Source organism: Arvicanthis niloticus, chromosome 18 (genome assembly GCF_011762505.2).
Source record: "Arvicanthis niloticus isolate mArvNil1 chromosome 18, mArvNil1.pat.X, whole genome shotgun sequence".
Lineage (NCBI taxonomy): Eukaryota > Metazoa > Chordata > Mammalia > Rodentia > Muridae > Arvicanthis > Arvicanthis niloticus.
In genome coordinates, this window is record NC_047675.1 from 14,304,161 (window position 1) to 14,328,027 (window position 23,867).

Genomic DNA, 23,867 nt, shown 5'->3' on the forward strand with positions numbered 1-23,867 from the left:
TTCAGAGATTAGCTCCTTCCCCCAATTCCTGGGTTGGAACCCTTGCCCAGTGTGGGGGTTTGTCCTCAGTTCTGTGAGGCCCTGACAGGGTGGGAGCTACCACTGGGCTCTAGACAAGCCTATTAAATGGTCAGGCATCTGAAAAATAAACCATAGTCCACCTAGTTCTGGGCCTGGCTCTGGGTCCTCCATGGAAATCTGCTCTGCCCTCAGCCAGGTTGAGAGGGAATCTACTCCAGCAACCAAGTTCCTCACAGACACATCTTGTATCTATCAGCTGCTTGCTGCCATCAGAAGGCAGAGAGGTGCTGGCCAAGTAGGTGGCCAAAGTCACTGCCCATAAGGAGAGTACATTGCTCTCAGCCATGTGTCTCTGTGCTCTTGTGCCTGCCCAGAATGCTGCTAAAACCCACAGCTGTAGCAAAGGGCAGTGACCTTGCCTTGGGGACCCACAGCCACCCAGTCCAGCAGCAATGAGGTCACTTGCACATGTGTCACATTCTGAGGTACTAGCACACACAGGGGAAGAATGAGCCCAAAGGAATCCAGAGCTGAGCTGGGGCCAGGATTGGGTGTCCTTGACCAAAGAGGAGATGTATTGTGGATGACAGGCAGGCACTTCTGCTAATGGTCACCTAGTCATTCTTCAGTGGACAGCAGGCACCTCTGGGCTCTGGATGCAGGAAGTTCTGCTCTGGACAATTACAGAGTTTGGGAGGACAGAGCTTTGAAGAGAAAGCTTTCTGGCTGGGGCTTGGAGAGGGCACTGCAGAAGGACCTAAAGTGTAGGCTAGCTGAACACTAAGGTTCAGAGTTAAAAATATGAAGCCCTGTATGTATGTGTGCATGTGTGGGTGGGTGAGGTGAGGTGTGCGCCATAGGGGCAATACAGCCTTCCTTTTCTTTATTTTCTCTGGTCTACCAGATGGCACAAGGTTCTAACCTTTCATAAAATATACCTTTTCTTGGGAAGCTGTGGTGTTGGTTTTCTGTAGATGGGCTCTTAGGGGGTCCCTCTTGGGGCTGCCCAGGCGAGAAGTCCAGGCCCTGGGGAAGGTAAGTCCTACTTAGGCACAGAGACCTAGAGTCCCACACAGGGGACTCGGGGCCTGCCTTGATTGTACTCTGCCTGATTCCCATTTGAGGGTCCTGGTCAGCCTGTGCAGAAGGAGCTAGAAAAGACCTTTTCTTGATTTTTTTGAGATTGGGTTTCTCTGTGTAGCCATTGGTTGTCCTAGAACTGACCATGTAGACCAGACTGGCCTCAGACTTACTGAGATCCGCCTGTCTCTGCCTCCCAAGTGCTGGGCTCGAAGGCTTGCACCACCACTGCCTGGCTTCAGAAGAGATTTTTTAAAGCCTGCTAGAAGTCCAGGCTGTGGGCGTCATGGCAGAAGTGAGGACCGAGAGGTGAAGGGGACTCTGGTCCTGACAAAGTCTTTTCTTCTGGGTGTCAGTGATGTACAATGTTGCTTTTTGACAATGTGGCAAGCATGTGCTTATGACCTGTTTCCTTTCCTATATGTCAGTTATGTATCCACAGGTTAGCATAGAGAAAGGAACTTGCTCACAGTGATATTTGGGCTTTGGGGGATAAAATGACAGTGGTGGTTTTTGTCTTTCCTTCCTTCCTCTTTCTCCCTTTCTCCTCTCTTTTTGTCTCCTCTCCTCTCCCTCCCTCCCTCCTCTCCTCTCCTCTCCCTCCTTCCCTCTCTCTCCCTTCTTCCTTCCTTCCTTCCTTCCTTCCTTTCTTTCTTTAAGCAGGCAAACCAAGTATACAGAGTGATTAGGGGACTCTGTAAGAGAGGCTACATCTTATGCCATGGTTAGTAGTCAATCTTTGCCCTCCACCCCCAAAATTCATTTGCTCTGTATGAGGTAGGTAGGTAGGTAGGTAGGTAGGTAGGTAGGTAAGTAAGTAAGTAGACAGATAAGTGATAGATTGTTAGTTGGGGATGAGTCCTTATGCATGCTATCCAACAAGTAGTTGCCCTACTCTAGCTTCACTTCATAGCGCTCTCAAACAGGAAGCATGCATTCTTCCTACTATCGAGGAATGGTTTCATCCCGCCTAACCACACATGGAGACTAGTGATGGCTTCCTACTGGGGCGATGACCCATCTCCCTTGATATCCCCGTTATCTGGTCCAAGGCACCCTTGGGCCACCACATACTATTGACAGGCCAAGCCACTGAAAATGCATCCCCTGGACTCAGCAGTGCACGTTGGAGAAGCGACCCCAGCACTACCCCTCAACAGCCACTGCAGTGGAGGTGGCTTGGTTGGAAACTGAGGCCATGTTCCTAGTCCTACATCGGGTGTCTCTGAAGTAGAGAACACAGGAACAGGAAGGGCTTTCCAAAGAGCTTGGAGCTCACTGACTTTCCACAGGTCTCCACCTGAAGAAGGGAAGCAGGCCTTACCCAGGTCTTCTTCCCCATCTTTTCAGCTTGAAGTGCCTAAGTTCTTTGAACCTCCCCGTGATGTCCATTTCCTTGCCAGGACAGAACTCGGAGGCAGGGCCTGCCTTACCTAGCCTTGTTCCTTTCCACACACTTCCCTTGCCTAGACACCATGGAGATGTTCCCCATGGATGCTTAGGCTTAGGTGTTTGTGGAAGGTTGCTGCCATCATAGAATGACTGAAAGACACCTGGCTGTGGCTTCTGGGCCATTCGGTGGACAGAAACAATGCCACTCTTGGAGTGTGCAGACCAGGGTACAGGTCTCAGTTCTGCTGTCCTGCCTCTCACCTGCACTGAAAACTAGTTCTGCTAGCCCTACTGGCTGTGGCAGAAATGGAGATGCAGCACTGGCTGGGGATGGGGAGGACTCCTGAGGAGAGACAGGAAGCCTGGGATGGTCAGCTTTGCGGGAAGCAGAATGCCTCACTGCCAGTTGGGCTGGGGTAGCTCTTTGCTACTTTGTGGGTCCTTCTTTTTCCCACCCTTTATCCCACACCTGCTCCGGTTTCACCCTCTATCATTAGATAGGAAAAAAAGAAGGATAGAGGAGGGGGAGAGAGAAAGAGAGATCCCTGAGTCTAATTTCTTTCCTTTTGTTTCTTCTTTGAGCATGACTACTGATACCACAAACAACCTCCCTGAACAACCAACAACCACTCACCCCATCTCTAGGGCCCTAGTCTCTGAAGAGTTCCCAGAATTCCAAACATCACACAACCCCAGAACCTATCTGCCGATAGCAAAACCATGTCTCTGTTAGAGCACAGAGCAAATTATAGCTGCTGCAGACAAGTCTGAAGCAGCCCCGTATCCCCACACCTGGGATTAAGATGAAAACATATTCTTCTAATATCTTTGTGCTTTTTCACGATACTGAAATTGTAGAATTGTCACTACAGGTTGGAGCTTGCTCTCAGGCCCTGAATCTGTGACGCTGGTTTCTTTGGTTGTCTGTGGCAGGAACGTGGGGCTGCCATGCCTACTGGGGTACTTCAGGATAAGGATACTAGAGTAGTAAACAGGTGCAAACCTGAGTCAGGATCGGAGATACACAACCATCTGAGCCAAGGCCACTTCTATGGCAGTCCAGGACCTCTCCCACCAGCACTCCATAGTGTCCTAAGCCAGGGCTCCGGGAAGGTACAGGGAGCTCAGCGTCACTTTCCACTGTCCACTGAGAAGGGGCTCTGGTTGATTCTGGTCTTGGGGGTCCTGAAAGTGTCAGACAATGAAGAACACTCTGAGGGAAATACCACCACCATCTTCTGGGAAGACAGAAAAAAAAGGGGGGGGGGGTTGAACTCTGTGGTGGTTTGAACAGGTTTGGTCCCCACAGACTCATGTGTTTAAATGTTTGGCCCATGGGGAGTGGCACTATTAGGAGGTGTTAGCTTGTTGGAGTAGGTGTGACTTTGTTGGAGGAAGTGTGTCACTGTGTGGGTGGGCTTTGAGTTCTCTATGTTCAAGCTCTACCCAGTGTGGGATTCCAGTCTATTCCTAGCTGCTGGCAGAAGGCAGTCTCCTTCTGGGTGCCTTCCAATCAAGATGTAGAACTCTCAACTCCTCCAGCACCTTTGTCTTAGGGTTTCCATTGCTGTGAAGAGACACATGACCATGGCAACTTTTATAAAGGAAAACATTTAGTTGGGGCTGGTTTACAGTTTCAGAGGTTTAGTCCATTACCATCATGGCAGGAAGCATGGAAGCCTGCCGGCAGACACGGTGCTGGAGAAGCAGAGTATTCTACATCTTGATCTGAAGGCTGCCAGGAGACTAAATTGCACACGGGGTGGAGCCTGAGCACAAACCTCAGAACCCACACCCACAGTGACACACTTTCTCCAGAAAACTACACCTCCTAAGAGTGTCACTCCCTATGGACCAAGCATTCAAATACATGAGTCTATGAAGGCCAAACCTATCCAGACCACCAGAGTTCAAGCCCTGCCTTACAGGATTGCTGGTGGTTGTGAGCAACCAGAGCCAGCTGGGTCTCCACACACTGTGAACCATGGCTAAGCAAGGTAACGAACAAGTTTGGTGAAAAGATCCAACTGTTCCTTTCCCTTGTTTCTCTTCCTTCAGAAATTGCCCTAGATGTGATTAGTCGTTTCTTCTAGGATGTGAGGACACAGGGGTGGAGACGGGATCAGGAAGGGCAGTCAGTGGCAGCCAGCCAAAGCAGGTGCTGAAAGCCAGCTTCAAGGCTTGACACATAATCCTGATCCCAGTGCTGTCCCCTTCTCCCACCTCTTCTCAGACAGAATCTCACATTGTATTCTAGCCTGGCCTCAGACTTGCAGCAACTTCTTTGTCCCAGCTGCCCAAGTGTCAGGATTTCAGGTACACACAGCTGCTATAGCTTGCAGCAACACTCCCGTAGGGCAGTGTTCAGCTCTGAGGGCATGCTGGGATCTGTGGGGGCAGTACCCCTGTCATTAAGCCTTCCAGAGACTTGAGAGGCTGAGGAACTTTCTCAAGGTCACACAGCACTAGGTCTATCAGACCAGGGCCCACACATTCACAACAGGACCACTCTAACTGCATCCTTCCTTTCCTCCAGCACTGTCTCTGTGGTTTCCTTTGGGTAGAAGGGACTCGGAGAACATGTAAAGTGACCTGCTGCTATACCCCTGTAGGCCACTCAGGAGGACCCTTCTTGCTGCCTGTTTAGGTTACTGCAACTTGAGACTGATCCAGGAGCCAGACAGATGGCAGACCAGTGCAGGCCTGATTCCCTTTGCTGGGTCTAAACCCAGACGGTGTGAATGAGCAGGGCTAGCTGAAGAACTGGAGGGAGATGGCAAGCAAAATCCTAGAAGCTGTTGACTACAGTATAGAGTTCTGTGATTTGCAGCAAAAGCCACCCAAACAGGAAGCAGAGTGGCAATTCCAGCCCCTGGGCCACACCTCTGGCACTGGTGGTAGGATTCGGGCTCAGCTGTTTCCCAAGAAGTCCTCCCTGGCCTTGGCAGCACCAGGTGTCCAGAGAATAGAAATGTGAACTGCTTTTAGTTTATACAACTGGCATAGCATGGTAGCCCTCATTTGGAACTCCAGCACCTGAGAGGCTGAGGCAGGAGGACGACCATGAATTCAAGGCTGGCCTGGACTAGACTTGAGTGTGTCTAACAACCAAGCAACCAAGCAACCAAGCAACCAAGCAACCAAGCAACCAATCAAAACCTGCTGGGCATGGTGGTATTCACCTGTAATCCCAGTGCTTTGGAGGTTGACACAGAGGCAAGATGATCATGTGTTTGGGGACCCAACCCCCAACCCAACCCAACCTCTAACCCAACCCAACTCAACCCTCAACCCAACCCAACGACCTCCCTAGACCTAGAGCTGGGTGTCTCCCATCTAACCTGCCATGCTTTGTATAGGACAGTGGGGTGCTTCACTAGAATTAGACATCTGATTTCAACGGATTAATTCCAACATGAAACTGCTTCACCAACAGGACTTAAGAGAATCCTGGGACTGGTGACATCTGCGAAAGCGCTTCCTTGACAAGGGAGCTCAGAACTCAGGGCCAGGAGTCCCTCGATCATGCTTCTTCCCCATGGCAGAGAACAGTGCTAATGGCTGCTCTGGATCACCCCATGGCTCCTACTTACAGTGGGGAAAATCCCTGAGGAAGACTGTCAGGAGTGGCCTGGGCCAGCCGTCTGCTCTAGATGGTTCCATCTGGTCAGGATTCCAGGTCTAGGCAACTTTGCCCAGGATGGTATGTGCTGAAGTACCACCCACCCCCACCTCCAAAGGGGGACCCAGGCAATCGGACCCACCCCTAAACCTAACAGAAGTGGGTCCTGTCTCTAAACACAATCACCACAGATCCTTCAGGGACCTGCTGCCAAAGCCGCAGTCAAGAAAGCACCATCCTCCAGCTCACTTGAACAGACATTTATTGAGCACCTACCAAGTGCAAGGCACTGTTAGGTGCCACAAGAGATACAGAGTGACCATATGGTCCCTGCCCACGAGGAGCTCACAGTCTAGAGGGAGGCAACACAGTACACAGTTGGCTGCAGCTACACCTGCCAGAGTGGTAAGAGCCAGAAGCGAGACACCAAGTGCTGTGGGGCCACAGAATAGCATAGGGCTGCTTCTGCTCAGAACACAAGAGAACTCAGGGCTGGGCCTTTGAGGAGGCAGGCTGTAGGGCAGAAGGGCATTTCTAGAAGAGGAATAAACATGAACAGGGCTCATGGGGAACCTAGATCTGGGCGGCTGGGGTGAGGATCATGGCGAGAGACAGACAGTCAAGTATGGCCACAGGGCAGTAGCCATGGACACAAGGCTCAGAGGGTAGGAACTTGATGCTCTAGTGCAGCTATAGATCACAGAGGAAGAGGATGATGCAAAATGGTCCTCTGGAAGATGAACTTGGAGTCCCCGGAATTAGGGGGAGGGAAGAGCTGTAAGGTAACCAGTGAGGGATCAGTGTCATGGAGGATTGTGGGAACAAGTGATGGGCAGTAGCAAGCCAAGGGCCAAGAAGGATACATGGGACCTCAGGGTTAGGTGAGAAATGGCAGGCTGTAGGCCGAGGTTCTGGGAGGCAGGATCCCACAGGGCTAGCTAGAGGACTGGTGTCACAGAGTGGAGGAGAGAGTTAGGAGAGTGGTTACTCCTACCTAAGTCCAGTTCAAGACCACCTACCACAGCAACTCAGGGCGTGTGGCAGTGACAAGCCTCCAGGCTCTCCTCTAGAGCACTGAGTCCACCTGTCAAGGTGGTGACTGACAGCCTGCCTTTGAGCAAGGGTTGCCCTTTCTACTGTGAGGCCTAAGGGTGGTTCAGCTTGAGAACCACCTGCTGACAAACTGCATTAAAGATAAGCAATTAAGGAGAAGAAAGGAATGGAGGGCTTCAAGAAGGAAATCAAAGAAAGTAAGGCCAACGGCTTTGCTGTCTGTAGCTGCTTTATTAACGAGGAAAATGGCAAGCAGTGATTTCCAAGGCTACTCCCACATGGTGGGCAGAAGCCAAGTTTCCAAACTGGGGAGGGGAAAAGTGGGAAGGCAGAGTGAAGCCTTAGAAGCAGAACGAGGCGTTTTAACTAAAGGGATCAGAGGGACCAAGTAACGATGCAGGAGAACAGTGCAACTGATGGACCCAGTTGAGGTGGCTCAGAATGCTGAGGAGGGACAACACTGGGGAGGGGTGGGAAGCAGGCAGAGCCTGGGTGAGCCTGGTGCAGAGGACCTGCCTGCAGCAGATGCCCCTCCCAGGGGGAGGGCTAGGTACTTGGGACTAGCAAGGAGAGATGGAGTTCTCTTTCATGCCTTAAATGGTCAGCAAGTCCTAGCGATACAGCTGAGTCTGCCAACCTCACTGGACCAGGACAGCTATGGCACGTGTGCGCATGCACACACACACACACACACACACACACACACAGTCTACCAGACCCCTTGTCAAATGACCAAAGGTGTCAGCCTTAGCTGTGCTGGCCACCTCACCCAAACGTCAGGATACACAGGAAGCAGAGGCACTCCACACAGGGAGGAATTCCAAGGAACTCAATGAGGAGGCACTGAAGGATGGAGGTCAGCATCTACAAGCACTTAGCAGCAACAGAGCTTTGGATGAGGCAAAGAAGCAAGTTGTGAGCTTTCTTCAGTGGCTGGATAACTGGGCTTTAAATGTTATACCTAAATGTGACAGATTTCACAAAGAATCTAGAATTATATTTCACATTATAATCTACAAAGTAATTAATGCCTTTTGGTTTCCTCCAGCTTTTTCTTCCCTCCTATATGGAACAAGGGGAGATGAGTAGGTATCTCTCAGAAACAATACTAAGAACACAGAAGCACACACAACTCAAAGCTCAGGCTGCCTGCAGGGCCTTTGAGAGCCTGTGCTCCTCCCTGCCAGCATCAGGCTGAGGTAACTACAGAGCATCCTGGCTCTCCTGGTTCCCAGCAACGCTGGACTGGGAAGCCCTGGAGACAGCTCCACCTTGGTACCTTTGCTGTGCTCCCAAGCTGAGGCACAGGGTGGGGAGCTGTGGTGGGTCAACTCCTGGGGCTGGCCAGAAGTCTCTGTTCTCTATTTGCACAGCCTGCAGGACTGAAAACCCCTAGTGACAGATGACAAACAGCTCCCCAGCAGGCTGGATCATCAACAAATTCAGGAGAGAATAAATATGGCCACCTAGAAGGCTCTGTATTCATCTCCTGAGGGATGCAGGGATCAAATGAACCAAGACACAGCATGGTGGCAGCATTCTGTGATCTACAAAGTCCCTGCACCACGAATAACAAACCAGCACCAAGTCCTCGGTTACTTGTGGGACCAGGAGAAAGACACTCCACAGGGCAGTGTATTTAACCACGAGGGCCTAGAGACAGCACGGATGGAAAACGCAAAGCCCTTTGAAGGTCCAGGTGAGTCAAGACGCTAAGAATGACCAGGAAGAGTTTCACAGACAGACTTCAAGCTAAACTGAGAAAGGACAATACTGAGATAACTGGTTCTGACAGACTCAGGAAGAGCTAAGGAGCCTCTAAGACAAAAGAAGGGAAATACAGGAACTTTGATGTCCCCTCTGAAACTACTAATGCTATTTATTGGCTTGGGTCATCCTTGAGAATAGAAAACTTTTTGGCAAAGCTGTTCAAACTCCACTTGGGGGGTCTCCTCACCAGAGGCTTCAGTGCCTACCTTGCCTTCTGAGGCTAAGGTAGCTGTGGAGCCAGGTTGGGAGCATGGCGGCCATGGCTGGTGAGTGCACTATGGAGCTACGCAAGTCAGAGAGTATGCTGGGACTCAGTTCCCTTCTCTGTCCAGCGGAGGGGAAGGAGGGCAGGGCCACGTGGCCTCTAAGACTTCCCACCTGCTCTTCAGAGTCTGACTTTGGCCACTGGTGACAGCCCAGGCATCAGGTGCCATCTAGTGGCTCTGCTTCTCCACTCACAATGGCTCACTGAGAAAGCCCCACAAGAGTGGAGCTGGCCAACTCTAGGGATAAAGGAGGGGAGCACACGCCATCTTTAGCGGACAGGACAGATTACCTCAAGAAAATAGACTTTAAGAAGTCTTGCTTTCCTTAAGGAAGCAACTCCTTTTTTTCTTATATATTTTTTTAAAATTTTATTTAGAAAGGCTAACCATATTCATTTGTCAATTTTTCTTCTGCTTTAAGGAAAATAGTTTAAAAAACATAAAATTGTAAATACACTCGAGAGTAACCGCTATTAAACAGTTCTGAACAGGCAGAAAATGGACTTTCCTTTTACAGAAAATGTTAAATCTGTAATAGCAGCATAATTTATATATAGAAAAAAGCTGGCTTTGAAAACCCAGATTTTTGTGTACACAAAACATCTCCCTCCTTTTTCTATACAACACAGCAATGTTTTCTGGGAAGGCGTCTTCACATCACAGTACTTCCCACAGTCGGTGGCTCCCTCGTTTGCCACCATCAGCGGGCTCTAGCCCAGCCGTCAGTCCAACACCAGGGCAGACAGGGCATTCAGGTCTTTCATATACGGATGAGCTCCCAGGATCTGATCAATCTTCAGTTTCTGCTCAGAGTCAGGAAAGATCTTCAGCAGTGCCTCCCTTAGCTCGCTGGTCTCTGCAGAAGATCTCTGTGCTGGCATGGGAAGGTTCTGCTGCATATTGGGAAGGGTGGCCAGGGGTGTGAAGTGGGGCTGCTGGGGAAGCCAAGGGCTTGAAGAGGCCTGGATCCGGGGTGGAGGCTGGTGGCTGGTGTTGGCTACCTGGGTGCTGGGACTCCGGAAGCCAGGGTCAAACGTGCCCACACTTGGCAAGGCATTGAGTAGCGGCTGCATGTCTCTGTGGACGAAGTGAGAGGGACAGTAAGAAACCCTTTCAAAGCACCTATGGCTAACACTGCAGGCCTGAGGAGAAAACCATGGGGTGGTGAAATCAGCCCCCTAAGAGTGGCCTATATAGGGTACCCGGTACCATTTCCAGACTCATAAGGGAGCAATCATCCCTAGGTTTGACAGCACCTCACCAGTCTTCTGTCTTAGGGCTGGTCACACTTGTTGGTTTTTTAAGGTTCCTATTCTTCTGTACAGGGTCAGCTTACAGAACTAAGGAGAGGTAACTCTCCTTGCACATAGAGGCAACTCCAACAGGCTCATGGAATTCCTGTCTTCAATGAGGTCTAGACGGGTACGTGAGCTCTCGATATACATGCATGTGGTGTTCTATGTGCATACAGGGGACATCTGTCCTGCTCAACAACTCCCACCAATTCTAGCTGCAGCTGAGAGCTGGGAGAAATAGTGTCAATTTCAGAAGCTCAACAACCTACAAAAGCTACATTAAACTTAATGGCATCCCCTCACAAAAGAGTAATGGCAACGGGCCAGCAAGCACTTTGAAAATGACACTAGATGGGACGCAAAATGACCTGAAGGGCTGATCCTGTCACCTGGCTACTGCAGGACTGTAACAGGTAGCCAAGAACCCACCTCTAGTTTGACCTGGGCCTTAGCTCAGCACGGGGCCCAGACATAGCCTCAAACACAGGCCATGAGGCCTAAAATGCAATGCGGATTTCCAATATAAGACATGGGGTAGAGGGGGAAGTGAGTGAGCACATGGCAGGCTGTCATTTCCTCAGTGTGGACAGATGATCCTGTCTGGGATTTAACATCTCAACTGTGATAAAACCCAAAGGCTCAGAGAGAAATGATCAGCAGATTAGGAAGCTGAATGCACGCTGGTCTCCATTATAGAAGATGCCTCTATGACAATCAACCCACCTCTGTGCACCATCAAGTTCCAACAGATGGTCCCCAAAGGCACAAATGACAGATTAGCAGCCTTGGAAGTTGGGAGAGAATATGCCTTCTCCTTTTAGGTACCCAGACCCACCCTATGCAAAAATCTGCTAGAGGGTCCACAGAAATATAGGTTCTTTTGGTTTTAAAACAGAAAAGATCTGCCACTGGTTAGCATGAAGGAAGCTGTGGTTAACAAGGTCACCCGAGAATTCTGAACATAGAAACACATAACCCTCACTTGTCAGTCAGTGTCAGACAGGCTTTTCCATTCAGTGACGGTAAACTGTAGCTGTCTGCTCTCTAGCAGTGATTTCTGAGCAGGACGTGAGTTCACATCAGCATTGCACACTCCAAACAAACAATTCCAGACAGTTCATAGAAAAGCACCCCACAAAAGCAATCTGATAGCACCAACTGAAGTTATCACCAGCTTGAAAATCTGCTGCTCGGAGACTTTCGAGAATATTTGTGTTCTCTTAGGATTAAAATGAGAAGGAGCCTCACACAGGGCAGGCCTGGACCCCCAGCATTCAGGAAGCAGAAGCAGAAGGATCAGAGTTCGAGTTCAGCCTGCTGGCACAGAAATGGTCTAAAGCAGGTGGGCAGGCAAAAGGAAAGTGAAAGGCGCATACTGAAGACTAGCCTTGGAGTGACTGCTTGATTGGGTTCCGTCAGTCACATATCATTAATCTAAATAAGGCTTCAAAAACCATGCCATTTCCAGTTATCAAGAACAGCGCCTGCTCTGAAACATAACATTTGAATGACATAATAAACCTTGACATACAAGGGAATGCAAAGAAATACCTAAGAAAGACCTCCTTTCGAAGAAATTCTTCTAGCCGAGGTCCGTTTCTTCCCAGAGGGTCATCAGGAACCATAAATATGTCCCCCACGAACGTGTACTGAAGCAGTCTACAACACAGAAGGTCACAGTGCTGACAAACAGTACCCTCCACTATTGTAGGAAATGGGACATATCTTAAAGTAGCCTCCCCATCCTGGGGCAATGGTCAGTCTAAGAGTTCTGACTGCTAACTGACCCCACACTCAAGTGAAGTAACTTTGGTAATGGACACAGTTACACAAGCAGCTTTTCTCAGCATCTTCTACCAGATGAGAAACGCTGTTAGACTGTCTGCTTGGGACTCAGCAGGTGGACCACAAAGATTTAGTTTAAGTGAAACTGGAGACAAATGTGTTCCTAGGCGAACCTCTGAAAACAAGGTTCTAGGAAGAGCAACCCAAGGGTGAGCAGGCATTACTCATCAGGGACAGGTTGAAACCAGAGCCTGCTCATCAGGAAAGTCTTGCCTGGCACACCCGGAGCCATGGGTTCTAGCACCTTACAAAAAATAAAAAGTAAAAAATTAGCTGGGTGTGGTGGTATGTGCTCTTAATCGCAGCACTCCAAAGTAGAGGCGGGTGAGGTGGAGCTCACCAGAGCTACACAGTGAGATCCTGTCTCAAATAAATGAATAAACAGTAAAAAACTTCTACTGTGTATGTCTGTCATCCGCATTTTGGTTTCTGAGTTGCTTCTCTGCCATCTAGGTTGTTTTGAGCCCCCTTGTGTGCAGACTCGTGTAAAACACACACCAGTCCGTGCAGTTAACAGCTCACTCAGCAAGTGCCCACCAGGTCAAAGACCAACGCTTCTCCACTCAGCCCCAAGACCTTTGTAGCAACACAGAAGTCAAAATGTAGATAGTAACTCATTTTTATACAGGAGTTTGTGACCAAGCTGTCTCTCTCTGTTAAACGTTTAAAGTTACACTGTTTACTGTCTGTGTGCAGCATGCCTCTGGAGGTTACTGTCTGTGTGCATGCATGCGCCCCTGCAGCATGCCTCCAGAGGTTAGAGGGAGCCTCTCCTCCCTTCCCCTGTGTGGTTCCAGGGGCTGATCTCAGGTCCTCAGGCTCGGCACTGCTCATCAGCCCAAGCCAAAAACCCTGTTAGGATGTAGCAGGCTATAAGGATGCAGCAGGCAAGGGGCAACTGTGAAATCCCAAGAGAAATGAACATGGGCACATTCACTTCACGTTCATATTCGAGGTGTGCGCATGTCTGTTTTAGTCCTGGAACCACGGCTTCTTGAGTGAAGCGGCTGCTCAAGTACACAGGTCTTCAGACATTCAGCAACTGAACACACCCACAGAATCACCAAGAAAGGCTGCACACGAAACTCATGGAAAACACCAGACACTGAAACTAAAACTTGAAAGACTCGCCTGTGTACCCTCAGGTGCCCCCTTCCCTCAACAAAATGTTTGTGTCCTATACTCTTGCTGAGTCACAGAGCTGACATTTCAGATGTCACGAGGTCCAGTCTTGCAGGTACTCTTAGAAGGCCAACCCTGACCCTTACTTAGTCCACCACCCCAGCAAGCAGAAGCTACACAAAATGCAAACAACAAACTTCTGATCAAAGCAAAGAAGAAAAGATTACCTTTTTGTAATAATTTCTCTCCAGGACATTGACTCAGTCACAAACTCTCTGAAGTTATCATTTGTTACAATGATACCCCCAGTCTTGTCCGCTAAGTGCAGAAGGAACCTATGGTAACAAGAGGGGTCAGAATGAGCCAAGATCACACCTAGCTGGAGCAGCTAAGGAAATGAAAGGCTGTTCTCTTCTTGGAAAACGGCCAGTTGAGCCCAGGCTGGACACAGTTAGGCCCCTGTCAACTGAAAATGTTCAAATGATGAGTATTTCTGGAATTATTGGTGTGATTATAAAACAACTTTTCATGCAATCTAATTGTACAAAAAAGGATTGTAACTATGAGTCCTACATTTTCTAGAAAAGCTCCTACAATAAACTGTAGTAAGGACGCATGAAGGCTTGAGTGAGTTAAAGGTAACAGGCCTGTGAAATCTCTACCTTTCAGCTGCTTGGCTGCCTGAGTTTAGTTCAGTGTTAGTTACTTGATGGTCAGCTGTGCAATTTTAAAAAGCAATCCATTTTCTGCTTTGCTTTAAGAAGACAAAATACAATTATGTTCTAATTGTATTTTGAGAGAAAAGTTTCATTTTAACAGGAAGGGTGATATGTAGGAGGAGCTAAGGTGGAAGGAAGAGAAGGAGTAAGAAGAGGAGGAGGAGAAGGAGAGGAGAAGCTAGGTGATGAGAGAAAGAGGGGGGAGACAGGGAGACAGATGTTCATGTATCTCCACTAGTCAAAGATAGTTGATATATCTAGGTTGGGTAGTGGGTTACACCTCTGATTGAGCATTACCAAACTTATAAAGCCTTTGATTAACATTTAAAAAAAAATGTATAAGTGCAAAAAGGAAAAGGGGACATGGGATAGGGGTTTTCTAAGGGGGGGGATGGGGAAAGGGGATGGTATCTGAAGTGTAAATAAAATATCCAATAAAAAAAAAAAAGAAAAAAAAAAAGACATCAGTCAGAACCACCCTTCAGTTTGGCTTAAATATAGACAGATTCATTTGGTTAGGAAGGGCCCAGGGTGGTGAGACAGGTTTGCATTTTAACAACAGTCCTTACAGTGCTGGTGATCAAATGGAGGGAGGGCCTGGCATGCTAGGCAAGTGTAAGTGAGGCGGAAGTGCAGTAGAGAAACTACCAGGATGGACGCTCCATGGCTGGGGAGAAGGGTTTTATTAGAGGGTCTTAAGTCTCCCAGGTTGGCCTTGAACTAAGTAACTTGAGGATGACTCTGACCGTCTGATCCTCTTGCCTCTACCTTGTGATGCTGGATTACAGTGTGTGTCATCATTCCTGATTTGTAGGGTGCTAGGAATAGAACTAGGGCCTCATGTAATGGTGCTGAAAAAAAAGTAAGAATTAAATAATAAAGAGTTGTGTCATACTGCTGAAGATTAGTCCTGTTCAAACCCTCTCAAGATCTTTGTGAATATCCAGGCATAGCAGTGCACACCTTTACATCCAGCACTTGTGGAACAGAGGCAGAGGTAATCTGTGAAGTCTGAGGACAGCCAAGACTACATAGTGAGAACCTATTTAAAAAAGCAAAACAAAACAGAACCAAAACCTGTGGAGTTGATGGAAATGTTATTTTTTGAATGAGAACAAAGAAAATGAAACAAAAAAGAGATCTCTGGCATCAAAGGTACGAATGACTGTCCTCCTTAGCAGCCTCTAAGTATGAATGAACACCGTTCTTAGCAGTCTCATTTCCAAGATCTCAGGAACCTTAGAAGGTGTTTTGTTTATTTATTTGTTATACCTGCATCCCACCCGCCTCACCCAGGGTCTCATATATTCCAGGCAAGCTTAGAATTCATTGTGTAGCTGAGGATGGCTCTGAATTCCTAAACCTTCTGCTTCTGCCACTCAAGTGTTGAGATCATGGGTTTGAACTACCACGCTTGGCTGACTTCCTGATTTAGGAACATTACAGTTTATTTTTAAAGCACATACATTTCAATGCTGCTATTTACCCAAATGTCAATAAAAGTAGATTGGAAGGCTTCTCTTATATCCACTGGGATACACACCCATGTTCTTTAATACCCAGAGAGCTGCAGAAGCCAAGCAAAAGCCTCAGCTGCAGGTCTGGCTGTGAGAAGAAAGGTCAGGACCTGAAGGCTTCCTGCCTGAGCTCCAGGGCTCCTGAGCCTGTTACAGCGGTCACACAGGGTTCCCTCAGGACAGATTCCCAGGGCTGCTCTGAACCCTGTCCAACCCTTGCTCAGCTCTTCTCACTGTTCTACAATGGCAGCTTGGATCCACCCCACCTAACACAGTCTCTTTCCTGTCAGTAAGTGAATGTCTACTGTGGCCCTAACTCACCTCTTTCCCATTCAACCATATACCAGCTTGGGTAACAAATAAAGCCCTGCCTTCACTGGGAGGGATGTGGAAATGGACAGAGTAACCTGGAGAAGAAGGGACAGACAGCCTGAGGAGCCCAGACACCATGCATGTTACTACAGACACGATAGCATGAGAACAGAGTTGTAAACTACATACTACGGGTAAGGTTGGAATCAAAATTCCTCCTTTTGGGGATGGGGATTTCACTGTGTTAACCTGGCTGGCCTGAACCAACACAGAGATCTGCTTAGATCTGAAATCTACAGAGTGAGTTCTGGGCCAGGGCTGCATGGTGAGACCCAATCTCCAAAAAGAAAAAAAGAAAAAAAAAAAAAAAATCAACCAACTACACACCTGCCTTTTCCCATCTTAGACATATTTACTAAAATAAACAAACTCCAAACAAACCACCCAAGTTTCTTCTGTGCCATTCCTAAACTTACAGATTATCTTAACGGTCTTGATAATGAGTTTGGAACTGAGTTAAGCAGATCCCTTCAGAGTGCAGACCTATCTGGTGGACAGGAAGCTGGCTCCTTACCACCCCACTCCCACCTTGGGAAGAAAAACAGCCCTTCATACCTGTCATCATGAGAAGCAATTCTTTCTCCAAAGACCATCCGGGCAGGAGTTAAAGATAATATTCCAAGCTCCTGGAGCTGGGTTAAGAAGTGCTGTTCTGTTCATGGAAGAAGTTGATATGTATTCAGCAAAGACTATCTTCCCAGATGTGTAAATAAATGAATGCAAACCCAAATATTTCACTTGGGGACTTGCAGAAAGACTCTTTTCCCCATTTACTCAACTTTACTAACTCACCAAAAGAAGAAAAATCAATGAAGACTCACACTAAGGCAAGCCCAGCATATGAACTGACTGGGTAGATTTTAAACAAGCTAACAAAATATTCAACTCAACTGCCTCAAAATGACAACTAAACCAGAAACCTATACTTAATCCTGCCCCCAAGAACTTTCCCAAAAGTAAGTAGAGTATAAAAAGAGAAATGACAAGAGTCCCCCAAAGCGGGGGTGTGGGAGTGGGAGGGGAGAAGCCCTCTCAAAACGGGGTTGCAGGAGTGAACTGCCATTGTACCAGCTGAGAGAGGCTGCTCGCTCTCCTGCCTGGCTGCAGCTTCCTCTTACTCTTAGCTGTCTGTACAAGTATTTACTGGTTTTCACAGGCTTGAGTAGTGACAGAATGGAGGGCCAATGCCATACTATGGAAAAGCAGACATAGGCAAGAGAAGCTGAGAGCTGAAGCATAAGATTCCCGTGTTTGCATTTCTTACCAAAGCGGTGGCCAGTGACCTGACCTGACCTGACCTGTCCCAAATGGGAGGGCCCCCTGCCTCCAAGCTACATGCTATGTAAGTCAGTACTGACACTTAGAAAAGAAAGGAGTGGATCTGCCTCGATCCTTGGGGAGCTTCTGTGCATTTTCTCCCAAATAAAGGAAGCTGGGAACACTCGGAACTGCCATCTCCCTCATGTCTAAGTTTCACTTCCTGTTTCTGTGCTAGACAAATCTATAAAATTATGACCACCACTCCCACCCTGTTTTACCTTCTTCTCTAGGTGCTCTGACTACTGTGCTAGGCACAGCCTTTTCACCTAAGACAAAAACAACCTGAAGTTTCTCTGGAATATTTCACAATTTATATGAAATTTGAACCTTTTATGTGGGGCCTGTAGGTTAGCCACAAAGTACTATATGGCAAACAGAAATGATTCATAGTAAGCCATCAGACTACTGAAAAGACATATTTGAAGGTTCTAAATGTACCAAGCAACCATTTAAAAACTATCCTTTAAACACTCAAAAGCCCAGGCTGGTACAGCCTCTCTAGCAGCTAAGCTCTCTCTCCACCCTTCCCCTCACTTCTTACACTACAACACTGTTCACCTGAGGTGTGTCTACACTAGGCCCCTTAAAAGTCCTACTTCATACTTAAGATGACCCTGATCATCCAGACTTCTGCCCTTCCTGCTCCATCTCCTGAGCACTGACATCACAGGTGTGCATATCTAAGCGGAAATACGGGAAGATCACTGGGACTCACCTGTGATATGTGAACAATTCTATTCTAAGCACTAACTATCTAACGGGAAATATGGAAGATCACTGGGACTCACCTGTGATGTTAGGATCCCGTCTTGTTCTCCACTGCGGGACAAACACTGTGATGTTTCTGTTGCCGAGCTTCCAAAAATATTCAACTGCAATTGCTATTCCACGGCAACTAAAGAACTTTTTCAGACCATGGCTGGAAGGAAGGACAATTTCTTTCAGGTTAAAGTGTATAGAAAATCTAGGTTTTACCACAGAAAAGAGCAACCATACATAACAAAAACAACACAAACATGCCTTTATGTTCACATTTGTTGCACAGTTGGCTGCTTTGCCACGTTAGACCTGCTGACCGAGCCCTTCCTGCAGCTTAGAGTCGTGGGTCTTTTCCCTGTATCTGACTGAGTATGCTGTTTCAGTGGAGGGCGGCAGGCTTGCTGTAATACTTGCTGTAATATTGTGGGTTTTAAATGTATTCTACTGGGGAAAAAATACTATTCCAAATTTCTGTCCAATCACTGGCCTCTAAGAACTTTAACTTCTTGTTTGAGACAGGGTCTTGGTATATCATTGAAGCTGACTTAAATTTGTGATCCTCCTGCCTCAGTCTCCTGAGGTTTGGCATTACTGATGTATATACCTCCACTGAGAGAGTATCCTGGCGGTGGTGGTTTTTTGTTCCGTCTACCCCACTGTGGATCTGTGTTGTGGGTCAGGCCTGGGTCCTCACACATGCTCTGTCAGCACTCCACCACCAAGCTCCACTGCCAGTGTACTTCTTAGAGCTTCTTATGAAGTTTATTACAGAATTTGTCCCTCAAGCAAAAACAGTTCAGTAGCTGTGACAATGCCTGTGCTGTGCCTTCCTGTGGTTGAGGACAGGAATAAAGATGTGACTCTGCCAATACCACAGTACTCAATGTTGCTGCTGCTGCCTCTGATGGGTGGTAGGTACACCACCCACTTTCCAGGGAACTGAAAAGTTTCCTAGTTCAAAGCTTATAAAGAACAATTTGAAAACAAGATTCAAATGAAACTAACTAGGGCCACGGGGACTGTACGGAATGAAGCAAAAAGCAGAGAAAAAGGTAAGCATGTAAGAAGCAAGCTGGAACCTGTCAATCCGTAACAGTCACCGTGCTCACTGTCACCACTCAACCCTGCCATAGCAATGTGACAACAGTCAGACAGCTGTAGATGACAAATATGGCTGAGCTCCTGCTTGTGAAACAAAAAGGGGCTGCACTCAGACCAGTGTGTGACCTCCGCCCCCCTCCCCCAAGTCTGGCAGTTCATTTCAAAATACAAAGACAGAAGCTAGAGAGACAGTTCCTTGGGTAAGAGCACTTGCTGACCTTGCAAAGGGCACAGATTCCATTCTTAGCACCCACATGGCGGGTCACAACCATCTGTAACTCCAGTCTTAGGTGATCAGAAACCCTCCTCTGACTAGGCATGTATATGGTACACATGTAGGCAAAACATTCATGCACAATAAAAATGTGGGTATACAGCCCCCATATAAAAGTACAACACGTGCAGCATGGTGCACACACTCCTCATACATACTCACATAGTAAGTAAATGAATGCAATAAAAATAAACAAAGCCCCTTCATTTTTGTCTCAGGCAATTAAATAAAGGTGAAGGAGAGAAGTCCTTCCCACACACATCCTCTGCCAGCGTTGGCTTCCAGGTCCTTCTACCTCTGACAGGTCAGAGCCAGCAAAGGCAAATTCTCCATAATACATGTGCCAGGTGGTTGTCCTCTGGTTACTTAAGCCTCACCCTCCCTCCAGCCCTCTGAAGGCTCAGTATTGTGGGATGCAATCCGGCAGAAGACCCGTTCTGACCTTTCACCACCCAGCTTTCATCTACTGTGGGGGCAGGACAGAATGGCCTGTCTACAGCATGGGGCTAGCTGGAAAGTGGTGTGCTGGGGCAGACTCAAATTTCCCCACTCCTGGCCAAGGCCCTCATGCTATACTATAGTATGCTGCCAACCCCATTTGCATCCCTGACCCTTGAGAGCAGGAAGAGTGGATTCAAACAGCTGGTTTGTCAAGAGGTTGAGCTGCTCACAGTTCCTGCCCTTCGCTACAAGATAAAGCCTACTCTCTTTTTCCAGAGACCCATTAAAAACAAAACAAAACAAAAAAACAAAAAAACCTGAGATTAGATCTTATCCCAGAAAACACATACAAGCAATTAAACTCACTGCTGCTACTGTAAGGATGTATCTGCATGACACTTGTTACTGGGGGAAAAAAGGAGTTAACTGGGGATCCTGTTGTTTTTAAAGAATAACACAAAAATCGTTTAACACCAAAGACAGGCCTGGAGTTAAGTCAACCAGTTCTGACATGAAGACCCCAAATCAAGAGCCTCCTACTTTTTAAGGGAAACCTGTTTAGGCCTCTAAAACCTTAAAAAGGGTCTCCACGTTAAAAACAAACACACACACACATGCACACATGCTATCCTGGCCTTCTGAGGGGGTGTGACAAAGTCTCTGGAAGCACTAATGCTGCCCCAGTTTTTTTCAGTGTTCTCTGAGGTAAGATCGTAACATGTTTCTACCCTGAAAGTCTCCAGCGTTAAAAACAATGTTTCCAAGTTTGGGTAAGTAAGTATATAGACTTATCTAGAAAATAAAACTACATAAAAAAGAAAAAAATAAGATGGCATGTTGGGGATGTGGTTGAGTTTAAGCCTCAGCCCCAGGGAGGACAAACTTTAGTCGTGTGGAGCTAAACGGCTGTCCTAACAGTGGACAGTCCAGGAAGGACTCTGTTTACACACAGAGACTCTGCAACGGAGAGGCTGGCAGACAAGGAAGTATAGACCAGGGGTCTACCCTGACCTAGAGAGCATATATTCAAGGTGCATAGAATACCTTCTACATTGGGGGCCAAACCATGAGGCTCCCACACATGCAGGAAACACCTCTGAGCCTGGGAGGGTAGGTGTACCTGCTCTCCAGGGAGACTGATTTCCTGTTCCATGCCTCTGGAAACAAATTACCTGGCTGTTTTTCACACTATAGCAGCCAGTCAACATGTCTAGAGCAGAGAGCTGACATTACTAGCACAGGTCATCAACCCAGACAGGGCAGTGTGGGAAAACAGTAGAAAGCCCTTTCTCCCCAAGTTAACCAGGAAAGCATGATTTCTTTCTGCTTCCACTTAATAAAAAAATCGTTGTGGAACCTGCTATAGAAAGATCAGCAAGAAGAATGGACAGAATGTAGTTCTGACAAGTAAATGGGCAAACCCCATCTACACGGAAATCACCAAAGCAGACAAGTCAGGTGCTCTCGGGCTGGGGTTTCAGCCACCACTGCTGTGGAGCCAGATACCGCAAACACGTCCACTGACTCATTACTGACTCGTTCACGGTAACAAGGGGGAAACGAACCAAAACCATACAGAGTCAGCAGCATAAGGCAGGTGTTCTGGAATCTTTCATCATATATACGAGCTGCAGACATCATGGCAGACAAATAAACAGCAGCAATCCAGGGTGGAGCAGTACCCCCTTCTGCTTCAGGGGAGTTCCCACCAAGATGGCCTTGATGCTCTTGATGGCCTCAGATTTCCTTCTCAATTATGACAGCACCTAGCTAGGTCAAATGGGTGAGGGTCCTCTGAAGCACTTGTGTGTTCAATGATGATAAGGTCTGGACATTCTAATCTTAACTTCTGTGAAGACACAGGCAGTCCAGATGCAAGGGAAGACATTGTGGCCCCAAGTGTAGGTGTGACCCTGGGCAAGGTTATGTAAGTTATTCCAAATTCTTGTTCCAAAAAAACTCGTGGAAGATTCCATATCACACACACACACACACACACACACACACACACACACACACACACACACAAAGCAGCAGGCTGAGAATGAAGTTTTAGAAGCAGAGAATTTGCCCACTGTGTATAAGAACCAAAGTTCAACTCTCAAACAGCACTGCCAAAAACATTAAATTAAAAAACATTTGGTCTCAGTAAAAATGATCAGAATGACAATCGTGTCATCAAGTTATAAATTTTGATTTGTAACTTCTAGCTTCCACTTAATAAAAAGTCATAAAACCTGCTATAGAAAGATAGGCAAGGGCAGGAAATACGACTACTAACATTCCATGTGAATCCACTCTGTTTTAGGGTAAAATCTTTTACTGTTGTTTTCTAAGAGTTTCTCTGTGTAGCTCTGCTGAGTACGCTGGCCTCAAATTCAGAGGTCTGACTGCCTCTGCCTCCTGAGTGCTGGTTATAGGCGTGCGCCCTCTTAAACACAGACATCAGTAAGTCTGAAGAAAAGTCAAATCCTTTAGAAAGAATCAGTATCCAAAAACAGTAAGTGGCTGGGAAGAGTTGGCCCAGTGGTTAAAAACACTTGCTGCTCTCGCAGAGGGCTGGAGCACAACCCTGACACTATTGTGTCAGGCTCACAACCAATTGTAACCTCAGCTCCAGGGGATCCAACACCTCTTCTGATGCCTGCATGCACCAGCTTGCGTGTGCACAGCCTCCCTGTGTCCCTATACCCATACACATAAATATAAAACTGATTAAGATAATGGGGATAATATAATAATTCATCTCAGCAGTTAAGAGCACTTGTGGTTCCTCCAGAGGACATGAGTTCCTAGCATCCACGTCTGAGTGTTCACACACCTGTGTTACTACATACGGCATACACAGACACAGACACAAACACAACAAGCAAACAAATATTAAAAATGCATGTTAATACATGTTTGATTTAAGTGATAACCACTGTTTTTCAAAAACAGCAGCACTATATCCAAGTGCTGTCTGTGGTGTCTGTCTGTGGAGGCACACTGTGTGCAAACTGGAAGGAATCAGAGATGGAGCCCATCCTGTCTTGGGGGAGCAGCAGCACTGCACTCATGGTGACCACTGTGAGAGGTGCTATGACTGGCCCAGGGGGAAAGTACCTGCGGAAGAAGCATGAGGACCTGAGTTCCTATCCCAAGCACCCAGGTAACAAGTGAATGTGGGGGCGCCCACCTGTAATCCTAGCACTGGTGAGGAAGCAAAGGCAGGAGGAACCCTCGAGTTCCCTCAACCAGCTAATTTACCCTCAACCAGCTAATTTAGCCAAATTGGTGAGCTCCAGGTTCAGTAAAAGACCCTGAGTCAAAAACAACCAACCAACCAACCAACCAACCAATTAACCAACCAACCAACCAAATAACTAACCAACCAACCGACCAACCAAACAGCCAAGGGGGAATGCAACAGAAGACACTAATCTTAAGCTCTGGTCTCCACATACACACAGAGACACACACATACAGCATGCACACACAGCATCATTCCCATGCTCAGCCTTGGTTCGTCTGCGTTTATTGTTCGAATATCAATTTGGGAAATCTTTCCATAGGTAGAAAGGTTTTACAGAGGAATTAACTTCTTCAAAATCACGACATTAACTCTGTGCAGTCAGTCAGTTTAAGAACTTTGAACAGTGAGGAAGAGGAGCCAGTCCTGGACCACAGGTACTTGAATGGTTCTTCCAGTTTTACTTAGGTAAACCAATGTGAGGTGACGATGGGCAGCTGCTTGGGGACAAGGACACAGGCACAGCACTTTCAACCTGCCTTTCATTTCCAACCTCGATCCTCCTGCCTTCACCTTGGCAGGGCTGCAGTTCAGGAAGGGGCTACCACACCCAGCTTACATGGTGTGGTGGATAAAACCCAAGGCTTCAAGAATATTAGGCAAGCA

At 47.5% G+C, this 23,867-nt stretch overlaps 1 protein-coding gene across 2 annotated transcripts in view; it reads right to left on the reverse strand.

The window, feature by feature from the left end:
- Nucleotides 1-6,360: 6,360 nt before the first annotated feature.
- N4bp1 (NEDD4 binding protein 1) overlaps nt 6,361-23,867 on the reverse strand; it is a 46,591-nt gene continuing 29,084 nt past the window's right edge. For both annotated transcript variants that reach the window (XM_034522378.2, XM_034522379.2), the window contains 5 exons: nt 18,183-18,313; nt 16,630-16,726; nt 13,694-13,801; nt 12,051-12,158; nt 6,361-10,281 (listed from right to left, as the gene is read on the reverse strand). In XM_034522378.2, the coding sequence (XP_034378269.1) occupies nt 9,927-10,281; nt 12,051-12,158; nt 13,694-13,801; nt 16,630-16,726; nt 18,183-18,313 (799 nt within the window). In that variant the 3' untranslated portion in view covers nt 6,361-9,926. The remainder of the gene's footprint in view (nt 10,282-12,050; nt 12,159-13,693; nt 13,802-16,629; nt 16,727-18,182; nt 18,314-23,867) is intronic.